Genomic DNA, 15,025 nt, shown 5'->3' with positions numbered 1-15,025 from the left:
ATATTCCATAAAAAAATATTCCATAAGTCAATTTCGATATCATGGTTTCGAACAAAGATCTCGCAATATTAGATAGGAAAATGGCTTTCTGTAAAATTTTTTACAGCTACAGGCGATCAGAGCTACGAATATATTACAGTTTTAGTATATGACTAGGAAAATATCTTTCAATGAAGCTTTTTCAAACCGCCCTCAAAATGTTCTTCAGATCGTTCTGATCAAAAACTCCCACGGCCACAAAATTTTTTAATGGGAAGTTTTCGAGCTACAGGCTATATAACTATAATGTATGTGTAGCTTTGAGCACTCTTAGCTCGAAAACAACACGTTACAAAATTTTTCAGCCACGAGAGCCGACTTTTGATTAGAACAATTCGATCGAATTGTTTTGTTTCTTCGAAGAACATTTTGGAGATGGTTTGAAAAATGTTAACGGAAGGCAATTTTCTGGTCATATAGATACTATAAATATAATATATGTGTAGCTTTGATCGTCCGTAACTCGAAAACTACTCGTTAAAAAGTTTTGTAGCCGTGAAGGTTTTTGATCAGAACGATCTGAAGAACATTTTAGTGTGGGCTAGAAAAAATTCCCAGAAAGCCATTTTCCTATCTAGTATTGCGGGATCCTTTGTTTATTTTTACTATGAATATGATAAAAATTACATTTTAAGCCACGCCTTCATCTAGCGATCATGCACTTCATCTAGCGATCGAAAAAAATTTAAATTTTGTAAATTTTTTTATACGGAACTAGCGATATTTATTCGTTTTGAAAAACAGTGTTGTTAAACTAATTATGATAATACATATAATTCTTAAGAGTAATGCTTAAATACAGTATATTATACTGATTAACCACCAAGATTATACTGATTAAATTATCAATTTGCAGTGATTCACAAAGCAATTATAGATATGATAACCAAAGAAATATTAAATTAATAATATTAGTGATATGTTTCTAATAATATTACAAATATGTTTCAATTAGTACGACCATGTTAAAATAATTCACACTTACGCCAGAAATTTTATTTCTGCAGGAGATAAACTTAACTTAATTTCAAAAAGTGCTCTTTACAAGAAATTAATTTAAGTTCGTTGGTTAATTTGAAATGAAAATGTTAAGAAATATTCAAAACTTTTAATATAAGTAATTTAGATTTAAATTTAGAGACAAAATTGACATCTTAACACACGTAGCATAGGAAAATCGTGTGAAAATGGCAATCTTTTTAATTTTTTTCAGTGAAGGAGAGTTACCGTTTTTGACAAAAAAAACCAATATTTGGAAGAATATTATATTTAACTAAAAAATCATATTATTTACCGTTTAGTTTCCCTAAAATGTTAAATTAAATATTAGATTTAGAGTATTATTGTTAATGGAGGAATGTTTGTATTAATTGTACTGTATTTGATTGTAGTAGTGTACACTATAGTAAGCAGGAAAACTTCTTGTATGCAGTGTAGTATGTGTAGTGTATATATGTATAGCATGAGTAATAATAAGCCAAAAAATTTATATTAGATTGTAGGGAAAGAAATACCTTAAATATTCTCGTATTTTGCTTAACACCATATTAAACTAAAATATAATTATTATTGATCAAACTTTCGAAATAGTTTACGCTATAATGGCTCGCTTTCAAGGCCTTCTAACGGATGGAACTTTCACAATAATCAAAACAAAATAAGTCAGTAAAAATTCACCAGATAAGGTTAAAAACATAATTTAATAATAATTATGTCAAACATAAATCGTTATTTAAATACCAAACTAAGCCTTCTAGTTTTAGATAGCTTGCAATATTGATAAATTATGTTGCAAAATGTACGGTGAAGAGGCACTCAAAATTTAACTTTAATGTACCTACTTCGAAAATACTACAAAAATTGATCGAAATAGGAAGCATTTGAAATTAGTCAATAACAAAATAACAAAAATATTACTACAAAAACTAAAAAATTAAATTGTGAAATTTGAATTTTCCAACCGAAAAGCACAAATAAAAATCCTTTCAAAAAAATTAAAAAATAACATTTTTTTTATAGCTATTGATTTATTAAATTTTTCAAAGGAATTTCCGTTTTGAATTATTGCCAGAAATATCTCATTCACGTTTGTTCCGTCAGCTTTGAATCGCACCTATATAATTTTAATGTGCTTTTACTAACGCATGTTTAAGTGAAAACATAGTACATTTTCTTTATTGCAAAAAAAAAAATACTCATTTAAATTATGTTAAATTAATATCTTCTGAGTATAAGAAATGGAATTTTCCTAGCCGCATTTAATAAAAATCAAAATATTTAATTAATATTTTTCAAAAATGGTTTTTTATTAAATGAAATTTGAGTAATATTAATAAAATATTAATATTTTTTATTTCCTTTTTGTATAATATTTGTCCAAATTTTATATATTCATTTAAAAAAAATGTTTCAAATGAATGTGGAGCCGAAATGATCGGTTTCTGTCTACCGCGAATGAAGTTTCTATAAAGTATTCTGGAATTGTCTAATTTCGAATGGCTCAACAGGCATTGAAACTCGCAATTTCGATAAAGGTTACATGAAAAATATCGTGTGTGGCACTGAATGAAAAACGATTTCAGATTCGGGATAGTTTGACTACTTCACCCTTGTTTGCAATCGTCTTGTTTCATCCCTTGCCACTCAATATTTCATATACATTGTGATGCAAAGAACTGTCCGATTTTGTAAAAACTGTAAAAAGAAATTACATAAATTTTTATACCATGCATAATGCATATATGTAATATGCAAGGTATACTAAGTTTAGTCCCAAGCTTGTAACGCTTAAAAATATTGATGCTACGCACAAAATTTTAGTATTGGTGTTCATAAAATCACCTAATTAGTCCATTTCCGGTTGTCCGTCCATTCGTCGGGCAACCCGATTTAGTTTGAAAGATTTTTTCGTAAACATCACTGTTTACCCGCGAGGGCGCAAATTAGGCGTAAATTGTATAGTATGTATTATTTGGGAATATCAGTTATGTATGTGTGACATGTATGTATGCGTAATGTGACAGTGTAATCAACACTGTCTATGCATGATATTTCAACAATTAACTCAGTCAATTGTTTGTTTTCACTTGTTTCAAATAAGTATTCTTTTTACTCCTCTAAACTCCTTAAAAAAGTATTTAATAAAATTGGACAGTTGAAATTGCATTATTTGATTATAAAACCAACCATCTTAAAATTACAGCCTTACTAAATCGGTTTAGAATAAGATTTTAAAATCAGCAATTTGTAAAGAGCCAGACTCCGCTCTCAATTGTCAGGCATACTTCATCCCTATTCAATTCGAATAAGAAAAGAAATATCCAAAATTAATTCTTTTTGAAATAAATTTTTCTGCGTAATGTTGCCAGCTCTTATATTTAACCTACTATTTATAAGTATTAACAACAAGGTCCAAAAACACATGAAAACATAGTGACTGTGAAATACGGAATCCTAAATAAATTCAATGTCATCCAACAAATAATTAAACACATAATCTAAAAAGATAATATATCCGAGAATTAAATCAATGTATTTAATAAGTATGTTTTAGTTTTTGCTATAATATGAAAGTAAAGTATATTTAATGATAATTATTTCCCCATCTCTTATAAGATAAACACATACTTCTATCAAATTTAATTAATTTTTAATTATAATACAATAACATAATGAATTTCAATGAACAATAATGAAAGTATAAGTTAAAATAATTAATAATTATATTAAATGTGTATAGTCATGAATTCATGAAGGCGTATGTGACCTTTTAATTTGTTGGCCTATTATTTTATAATTTTTCGTTTAATTCAGAAACTTACCTACACTCTTTGTGTAGAAGTTATACCCATAGATAAGAAATATTTATATTATTATAATTAGTTGGCTATGGTTTTATTTTTATGATAATATTATCAAATGAAAGTAATTTTTAACAACAATACCTATTTATTTGTGTGATAAAAATATAAGTTATAAGAGATAAAATACCATGCAAGTTTTTACCCATTATCATATTATTTGCTTAGGTACGTACTTCTTTAATGGTAATAATGATTCAATTGGGTAGATGCGTAATACTCAATTTGCCAATTACATATAATATCTGTCTGGATTACCGAACTTTGCTCGATATTTTTTTAGTTAAAGACTCAAATTTTATCACATGTTTATGTGCTGAAAAATGCTACATTCCGAATCTATCAACGAGCTATCAATCGCATTTTAACAATGGAATTTTATTTGTTACGTAAATAGGATCTTGACACCGTTTATACTATTTATAAAAGAAGCAAAACCGTAAAATTGTATCATAATTTATGCATATTTTAAGGCGAGATAGACTATTCAGCAAAATTCTATGTAACAACAGTGAAGAATGAACGCTCCTTTTCAACTTTGCGTGTTCTTTAAACATAACTCAGATCGACAATGTCTGAAGATCGGCTAAACGGCTTAAACTCGCTCAATATACATGGCAATTGCCAATGCGCATAAAGTTTTGGAACAAATTTTTTCTGCACCTTGCAGAATTAATTTATTGAAAAATAGTTACTGAATATCACATTTTGGTCTAATAAAATGGTCTCCTACTCGATAAAAGAGTTTATAGTTTTTATTGACTTTATAACCTAACATGATGAACAAAAGTTTGAATTCTCCCTTGGATGATTCCTGCGCACGAGTCTGTATTGTATTAATATTATACGATTAATTTCGTAAACTGTTTGTTTCCCCACCTTAAAGTTCTCTTTTAAAACATAATAGACCGTGGAACAGATAGGGTGCTTTGTGAAATGATAAGTACATACTTGAAACTTTTTGAGTGGATTCCTTTTGGCTAGTCTACCAAAGTACTCTATAATGAAAGAGCGATTCCCCATAAAGATCCACTATCAGTTAAAACATCATCATCTGTCATTACAAAACCTCTATCTTTATCTCTATATATTATAAATGCGAAAGTATGGATGTTTGTTTGTTTGTTTGTTGTTTGTTACACTTTCACGTTAAAACTAGCGAATGGTTTTTAATGAAACTGTACAGCAATATAGCTCATACTTCAGAATAACACAGGAGATATAACTTATAAAGATATATTTTTTTTAAAAAATTTTAAAAAAATAAAATTTAATCTGACATTTACTATTTTAAATTTTTACAGAAATCTGTAATTTATGGTTCAAAATGATGATTATAGATAGAGCAGATCTATAATTATTATTTTGATATTTAAGCCCAGTGAAACGGGTGGGTGTCAGGCTAGTACAGGGTTGCCAGATAGGGCGATTTATCGCGAATTGGGCGATTTTTTTCATGGATACTTTCCTTTTTTTGAGTTTGGGCGACAAGTCGCAAATTAGGCGCTTTTCATTCCTCAGTACAGGTACCTACCGATTGCATGAAAATCTGCTGTACTCTGTATTTTTTAGTGTGAAAAGTAATAAATTTCACTTATTTAAATAAAGATATATATCAAATTCATATTCTTGAGTTTTCCATTGACTCTGAAATTAATATATTATAAAAGAGTATACAAAAATTTATTTTAGTTCTTCTCAGCATTTTTATTTAGAAAAAATAAATTTCAAATTACCTGGTAAATTCAAGTCTGTTATGTCTAAGGTATTTTCAAACTTTTATTGGGCGACTGTTCAGAATATTTTGCGACTTTCGATCACAGATGGGGCGACTTGAATGAAAACTTTTTGGCAACCCTGGGCTAGTAATTAAATAATCTTTAAGCTCTCATTACATATCTGCATAATAAATCTATGTACTCACCTGTACCTCTATGCAAAATAACTTTATGAAACTAATTTGTATACAACGTGTAACTTATATTTTACACGTGTGTTTAAATCTAACATTTGTATTAAGTCTACTTTCTATAACAAAAATTTCAAATTCATGTTGCCATTATACTTTATCTATGCCAACTGCCTGTCTGCATAGCGATTGGCAACATTAAAACAGAAATTGATAACGAAATGGAATTTTTAGCGTTATTCAAGGATTAGAAAGTAAATTAGCCTTCGATAAGAGTTTCACAAATCTTTGACTACACGGAATCAAAAAATTTATTCATGCACATATGAACTTACTAAGAGCGGTTTTTTTTGACAGAGCATCCCAGGAAGGAGAGATAAAGTTAAAATAATCATAGAGAGACAAAGAGGCAAAGAGTCAACCAAACACATATTTGTATTATTGATCGATACTACCCTACAGGCTTTTTCATCGATTTGCTTTAGTTTCGGATAGTTTTTAAAAAACTATTCAAGTAAAGAAAGTCTAATATATTTTATCTTTATCAAACATCGCTTTTTGACAAAGGTAGGATATATGTGATATGTCTTTACTTGATTGACATCTGTTCGAAACACAAAAAAAATTATTTTTTAAATGAAAAGCCCTTCTTCCTTTCTAGAATTTTGTACATATAAAGCTTGGTACCTTATAAGTTTTGATAAAATTTTTACAAGTACTTTTTAGAAAATATAGAACTTCTAGAACATGTTAACTCTTGTAAAACAAATTTTTTTTATTAAGAGTGATGATGAAATTTAACAATGACATCATGAACGCCTTTTCAAATGACCTATGACAATAGCCTTTATAAATAATCGATCAAGTCATGCACATACACCGGATATATAGAAATATGGTTTCGTAGGTATTTTTTAGTAAAATATATTTTAATCACTGATTAATCATTTAAAATTGATTCTTAAAAGATTATATCGCATGACTAATTTATATTATTTGCAGTTTTTTCAATTTTTATACATTTATTTGAGATCCATTGTTTCAAGTCTAATATTATATATTTAATAGGAAATAATTTTGAGCTATTTCGATTTAATTATAATCAGATTAATCCGAAGATAGACTCTAGATCATTGTTGAATTTTTACAATTTATTTGAAATTTTTGAAAATCTTAAAAATCTTATTCACATTCACTGTAACTAATTTAAAATAAGATTGATTTAATCGGTATTAAGAAAACTATGATTAATGAAAATCTAAATACTTAGATTTGAAGGTCGCCAGTTCTTCATCGAACGAAAGCTAATTAATTAATGATAATAATGTGAAAGCATTGAGAAGAATAAATATTAATACTTTTATATTGATAATTACTTTAAAACTTTATTTTCCTTCCTTTCCATAATAAAAGTATAATAATAATTTACGCATCCTTGTACAAAAAATATAGATGATGCAGTTGAAACCCGGATATATAGTATCTTAAAACACACACTCAAAAATCGAGGTACTACTTATATCTGATATAAGATATAATTAACGGTACCGTAAAAATGTCATTATTTTCAAATTAAATAAACATTTTATTACCATTAATTACGATATGAATGTGCGTACAGTATATAGTAAGGTAAAGTGTTGTACCTTGTTAATAATGTAATGTAAAGATATTGCTATCTATTATAGACACCAAACAGACGCTGAACGACCTAAACTGTTTTCAATTCAGTTTTAAATAGAATGTAGAATGTTGAGGAGGTAATTTTTGAAGAGACGCACTGTCATATACCTTGGATCAAAACAACATCCTGAATCAGTGATCAATGAACGTAGCTATGTTAATGTGACTATAAAGTGAAATAATTAATTGAAACTGATACTGGTCGCTGAAAGAAAACGGTGTCTATATAGAAGATATCGTGTGGTTTTCAATGTTTTAATCACATATCTCCCACGATTCTGTTTCCTACAATAAACTGAACATATTACATACTAAAAAGTGTGCCGCAGGTAGAATTGGCGAAAATGATTTGAGATACACTAAGGTGTAATCAAGGGTACATTATTAATGAGTGTATTCGCTCCGTGCATGAGTTTCGTTTCCATGGTAACGATTCACTACTTTAATTATAGAATTGTATGGATGCATATATAATTGTATGGATTGCATTAATGACTTAAATTGAAAATTTAATATTATTGTTTCACAAATTTAAATAAATAATTATGATAATTTACATTTGAAAAATAATATTTGTGCAGTTTAATTTCTTATTTTCACAATTTTTAATGCATTAAGTTTAATTAATTAGTGTTTTTCAATAATTTTAATTTGACATTTTCTATAACATTAACATGTAAAGAATTGTAAATTAGTCATCACAGCCCCCTTTAACTCCAAAATTGTTCACTGGTAGCGCTTGCATCGATTTTATTGTCCCTACCATGACTACGCACATAACGAATAGCAAGCTATAACAGTCTCCCCTTTACAATAATAGTAATAATTAGATGCTAAGGTTAAATGCATAAATAAATATTACTTAAATGCTTACACCGTTAAGTGTTTACTGTAAGATGTGTATTTATCGATCATGCAGCTAGGATCTGGTTTTTTATGTGATTCTAAGAAATATATTATATTATTTATTATTAACGATATAAGAGGTCCTATATGTTTAATATTCTTATGCTATTGTATAAATTCATGAATTATTCTTACGTACAAAAGCTCCTCATAGTTTCTTTTTGTTTAACAATCAAGATTTCATTATTTTAATAGAAATCAGATCATGAAGATAAGCCGTTATTTTACATTTTAAAAAAAATTACTTAACTGATAACCAGAGTCTTTGATATATATTATCGTTTATCGACATCGTTTATATGATTGAAAATCTCCGTTTATTCAAATAAATAAAATACATCTTCCCGTAACCACCGCTATTCAAATGTCTATTTCATTTCGTATTTTCGTTATGATATATCAGATAGAATGTTTATTGTATTGTCATCAGATCTTAATCCGCCAGTAAGATTTTAGATTAGTTGAATATTCGGAAATACGCGATAATTGATTTGACAAATTTCAGATCAAGCAAATAAAAGCGTATTAGAAATATTAATGAACTTTAGAACTAATTCCGTATGGATTTTGTAAGTCCCGGTGACTTTTCTGATTCACACAAACTCTGGGCTATGCACCAAGAGGAGGGGGTTCAAAACCCCCTTATAAAAGCTTATAAAAGCTTATAAAAGCTGATATGTATATATAATAATAGAATCTTTAAGAATTAACTTTGATTTTCATCAAAACTTCTATGTTATTTCTGAATACCACGAAATAAAGTATCCCAACCAAGATTTTTATTACTGTGATCCTAAACAGTCTGATTAGGGAGTAAAATGAAAATTCATTCAATATGCAACCATTAGCCAACATTATGTTTGAAAAAAATAATTTTCACTCATTTTCCCAATTCCATGTCTATTTTATTTTGCCATTCTATGAAGTTTATGTGATAGTTCAACTTTTTCCCTATTTTATTTCCTAAACGTTGTTCAGGCAAATCAAACCTATATCAATTTTCAAGATCAAGGTTTACCTACATACTTAAAAAGTTAGAAATAATTGAGTGTATCTAAACATACTTTTAGTGTTATGCTAATGCATAAAAATTAAAAAATTCCTGTTCTAAAATTATAATAGCTTAGCTTTTGCTCAACCAACAGATCTCCATGTATATAGACGCTGTCGTGAAGAGTAGAGAAGAAAGAGTCGAACTCCTGCAGATGGTTTGTACACAGAAAAGCAATAGAATTAAGCTCATTTGTTCTAATTCCATTGTCCTATTTTCTCATTTCTTCTGGCTCGCCCTTAAATTTATAGAGATTTGGTTCTGGTGATTTCCGATTCCTGGTAGTGAAAGTATTCAATGGAACTTCCGAAATTCTCAGAGAAAAAACATTATAATCCTAGCCTTCGAGAATATCTATTCTAATGTACCAAAGCCATATTAGCATAAGTTTCAAAACTTAATATTATATTAATAACAATAATATACGGAATCCTAAAAATGATTCCCATATAAGTTATATAAATATTACTTTTTTTAAATGTGTTATGAGATTTTTATTTTAATAATGTAAAATGGAAAGAGGGGATTATGATGAAAAATAGAAGAACAAACAATTTACTATTATTTACAAGACCTTCTTCCATACACCTTCAATGAAATTAATTAATTTCATACACAGTAATAAAAAAAACACCATACACAATAAATGAGCGCATGTGTCATTCAAATCCATAGTACAATAATTTTTATTGTCTGTCAAACAGTGGGCGTAGAAAAATTGTAATTTTTTTTAATATTTGAAAGAAAAGTAAGAAAATTTCAACTAAAATTTTCCTAATTTTAATGTAAATTTATTGTACACTAATAAATTCAAATTATTTATTACAAAAATGCATATTATAATAAGTTTTTCTTTTAACAAAATGACTTATCGATTATATCATTGAGTATCAAGTTAATTAATTATGTTATGAAAATCGGGTCATAGGGTGTAGTTAATTTAGGTATTTGTAAATTAAATAATTTCATACGAAATGTATTAATTATTTTGATCACTTAATTTGGTTTGAATCACTTTAAAATAAGGTTAAGTTATTTCTTGTTCAAAACTAGGCTATTGAATTTCTCTGTGAAAGTTTTGTTTATGAATTATTTATTAATATATCTCTAATCGAGTGTGAAATTTTTTATTTAGACTTCATCAAGTACAACAACAACTACGATGACTACACCTGCAAAACTTTATGGCAAGGATCTTAGCGAATACGATGAAGTTGATGTTGAAGAATTATTATCACAATTATCACCAGAAGAAATTAATATATTAGCCAAAGAAGTGGATCCTGATGTAATTATAAATTTATATTTAAAATCAACAATTAGAATGTACTTAATTGTTAATTATTTTTAATAAATTATAGGATTCATTCTTGCCACCCTCACAAAGAACGAGCTATGAATGTGATAAAAATCCTACAGGGCCATTAAACAGAAAAAAATTAATTGAACATATTAATAAACAAGCATTAGAAACGCCAGATAAGCCTGAATTAAAACCATACGTTCCTGGAACCATTAGAGGTAAAAAGGTAAGCAAAATCTTTGATTATTTATTTTCTATATATTAAACCGTCGATGTAATAATACTTTTACTGGGCCAACAAAGTTTTAAACGCAAAAATTCTTGCGCCACTAAATTTATTTTCCCCGTTTATGTTGAAATTTACGAAATAAATACAAATTTCATTTATTTTGAATATCAATTTGGATGTATACATCATGTAAATCGAGGAGGAAGTGGTTCACAATTATAATGAATACATTTCAATATAGATATTTGTTAAAAACTTCTTCAAGTAAAGAAACTATCCAATGTCTTTTATTTTTGTCAAATAACGCTCTCTGAATAGATTTTTAACATACTACTCAAAGAATAGGCCTTTTCATCAATTCCCTTTTGTTTCGGACAGTTGCCAAAAACTTTTCAGGTAAAAACCAAATATATTTCTTTCTCAAACAGCGCTGTTGGAAAAAGATAGAAGATATTTGATATGTCGCCACTTTTTTTTGACGTACCGTTCGAAACAAAAAGTTTTACTTGATTATTTTTTTCGACATTCTGTCCTAAATAAAAGGGAAAAAACGATATAACAATGAACATAAGTTAGCCATTCAAGTTTCCTCTACAGACTAAAATCTATGGATTTCACAAAAAATTAAAAGTTGTTATCTCTTTCCGGTTCAACGGAATAATTAGGAAAATCGTCATTTATGTAAATCGCTTCGAATACTTATGCATAGTTAGTATCCAGCAACGCCGTACGTATTTACTGTTGTAGGGATAAGCCAACAAGGGCTGTGACATTCAATTCTCACCTGACATGACGTTATGGTGCTTAAACTTACTTTTACTTACATATAGGGACATATTTTTCAACATGACTCCTGGTGGGTCATTTCACCCCAAAAATTTTAGCATAAGCTTGTAGTCTATTAATAATTATGAAGAGGTTTTAGGGAAATTCGAAAAACGAGTTTTATTTTCCGAAGTAAGATTTTTGAATTTTCGTCGATATGCGAAAACCTTTTTTTATAACTGGCGAAAACGCAATTTTTTCGCGATAAAACCGCATTTTTTCTTAAAATTTCAAACAGATTTGACTTTAGTTTCTTTTTTTCTACAACCCTCTATTTTTGTTTATGATATGATATTACCTTTTCGTTTGTTTTTTGTTTTTTTATTTTGGAGAAAACCGATTTATTTTTACTGTTCGAATTTTTTTTAAATAATTTCTTATACTATGATTCTTTCCAAAGTATGTTTTCTTAAAAAGTACTATTTTTCTCTTAATTATCTCGTTGAAAAACCGGACGGGAATCCGTCAATCTGATGTATTTTCTGACGTATTTACTGTACCCAATCAAAATATTTGCAATAACTTTCAAATCTATCAATTGAGTAAAATGATTTAAACATTTAAAAATAATAAATAATTTGATTTTGTTTTAACAGTGGATTCCTCCACCACCTCCACAAAGAGAATTAGATGCGGAAGAACAAATTGCAATTGATATGGGAGATGAATATGATACAGCACTGTCGGATGCAACACAAGAAGAAATTATTGATTTAGCTGGTAAGATCTTAAATTATACTTTTTAGCGCTATGAATTTTAACAATAAATTCTATTTATAGCTATTCTTGGATTCCACTCTATGATGAATCAAGACCAATATCATGCTTCACTTTTAAACAAAGGACAACCTGTAGGCTTAGGTTGGGATGGTATTACAAAAGCATCAACTCAAAAAATATTCCCACAAGATCCACCAAATAAGACAGACGTCGACCAAACAATCAAACAAGTTAAGGACGATGATCATAAATTAATTGATCTAAATTGGAATAATATTAAGGTAAAATCAGAATTTATTTTTAATTAGAAATATGAATAACTAGCAGCTACCCATCCGCTTCGTTGGACTATTTGTTTATTACGTTTTTCACTCCCTTAGGAGTAGAATTTCGGAAAATATTTTCTTACTGGATGCCTTCGTCATACAAAGAACACACCCTCCAAATTTCTGATCTCTACGATCAGCGATTTAGGCTGTGCGTTGATCCGTTGGTCATTCAGTGCAAAGCATTTTATATGTATAGATTTTATAAAATCTTAAAGCTTTTAAGTTATCGATAATTGTATAGCCAATAAGTTAAAATAACCTAAATTTTAGCAAATTTAGTGAAATGCAAAAAAAAACAAGTGAAAACAAAAAATTGACTGAGTTAATTGTTGAAATGATTACATACTATACAATTTACGCCTAATTTGCGCCCTCACGCGTAAACAGTGATATTTACATATTTACGAAAAAATGTTTCAAACAAAAGTTGGTTATTTTTCTATAAGAAATATTTTTAACATTTAAACTTTTGTTCTATCTCTAATGGTTTACAAGATGGGTCCTACGGACACAAGACCCAAATGACCTATGTTGCTCATTTACGTACTTGACCTCACTTTTTACGTCCTCAGTACGCTAAAAAAATTTCAGCTTGATATCTCTTTTCGTTTTTGAGTAATCGTGATGACAAACGGACAGACAGACGACAGGCAGACAACCGGAAATGGACTAATTAGGTGATTTTATGAACACCTATAACAAAATTTTTTGCTTAGCATCAATATTTTTAAGCGTTACAAACTTGGGACTAAACTTAATAATATACCTTGCATATTAGATATATGCATGTTATAAAAATTCATTCTAGAAAATTTCTTTTACTTGATATATATTAACTTATCACTGAAGCAGATCCCTACTATTATCGACGACTTAGATATTCATCAAAAATTAATTTTTTCCATCCACATTGATGTGTATGTGTTTAAATTATATTATCATTTTATTTCAGAATATTTCTGATGAGAAATTTGAAGAATTATTTAATGCACTGCCATCAAACACGCACTTGGAAACATTATCGTTGACAAATGTTGGACTCACAGATCGTTGTGCACTCAAACTCGCCGAAGCTTTAGAACATAATAACACAATACGAGTTGTAAATGTAGAAACTAATTTTATTAGCCCACCAGTTATAGTTAAACTAATTAAAGCTTTATTAAAAACCAAATCAGTTGAAGAATTCCGAGCCTCAAATCAAGTAAGTAAAAAATTTATTTTCAATGAAACCACTGCGACTTGTGATTTTATTTTCTGTTGAAATTTACAATTCAAAATCAATTATTAGAAAACGCTTACATTATTTTGAATAAACTCAAGTTTCATTTTTGAATTTTAGTAATTAATATTTCTTTTTAACAAATATTACTCTTTTAAATTCATAGCGGTCGCAAGTATTGGGCAATAAAATTGAAATGGAAATAACACAACTTGTTGAACAAAATCCTACCTTACTTCGGCTGGGGCTACACCTTGAATACAATGATGCCCGCCACAGAGTTGCGTCACATTTACAACGTAATATTGATACCAGTGAGTATGATTGTAAAAATAATGACTATAAAATTATATCAATTTCAGGACTCGAATATTTATCAGTTTTTATCAAATCGCTATTCAAATCATTTGATAGCATTTTATTTCATAATCATTTTTCGAGTTTTTTCCCAAATACAGTACAGTTCCAATAATTTTATCATCAATCAAATTTTTATGACTATTAAATATTATTGAAACTCGACTGTAGTTATTTTTTATGTTAATTGAATTTATTTATATTTAGGTGACAAAGAAATCACACCGATTACTTCTAATTCATGTTCGGTTTGTGATAAACACAACCGAAATTAATGTGAAAAGATATTTATCATAGTAGTCGAATGTTTAGCAAAAATATATTAGAATAGTAGTAATTTTTATTATTATTATGGAGGTAAAGTTTTATATTTACCCTCCCCCGCATCTTTTAACCCCAAAAATAAATTGTTTCTAAAAATTGTTTAATTTGTCTTTCCCCCGTATCGGTATAATAATTTATCATTTTCATTTGATCAAATAATCGCAGACCATTTCTATTCGTTTCATAAACCGTTTTTTGCAAACCTTTTCGTGTTTTTTTTCTTATCCATTTTATCTCGTTGAGTGATTGGTTTTACATTTTCTCACTA

General features: G+C 28.3%; 1 protein-coding gene across 9 annotated transcripts in view; it reads left to right on the top strand.

The window, feature by feature from the left end:
• LOC123290915 (tropomodulin) overlaps positions 1-15,025 on the top strand; it is a 105,271-nt gene that overhangs the window by 81,884 nt on the left and 8,362 nt on the right. For 8 of the 9 annotated variants that reach the window (XM_044871298.1, XM_044871299.1, XM_044871297.1 and 5 more), the window contains exons 2-7: positions 10,584-10,736; positions 10,810-10,977; positions 12,402-12,525; positions 12,586-12,806; positions 13,807-14,058; positions 14,243-14,390. In XM_044871298.1, the coding sequence (XP_044727233.1) occupies positions 10,584-10,736; positions 10,810-10,977; positions 12,402-12,525; positions 12,586-12,806; positions 13,807-14,058; positions 14,243-14,390 (1,066 nt within the window). Of the gene's footprint in view, positions 1-10,066; positions 10,197-10,583; positions 10,737-10,809; positions 10,978-12,401; positions 12,526-12,585; positions 12,807-13,806; positions 14,059-14,242; positions 14,391-15,025 lie in introns of those variants that run through there. The other variant, XR_006534912.1, reaches the window with a different exon arrangement.

This window comes from Chrysoperla carnea, chromosome 1 (genome assembly GCF_905475395.1).
Source record: "Chrysoperla carnea chromosome 1, inChrCarn1.1, whole genome shotgun sequence".
Lineage (NCBI taxonomy): Eukaryota > Metazoa > Arthropoda > Insecta > Neuroptera > Chrysopidae > Chrysoperla > Chrysoperla carnea.
Note: the sequence above shows the minus strand (reverse complement) of the source record. Positions and strands in the feature narration are given on the sequence as shown.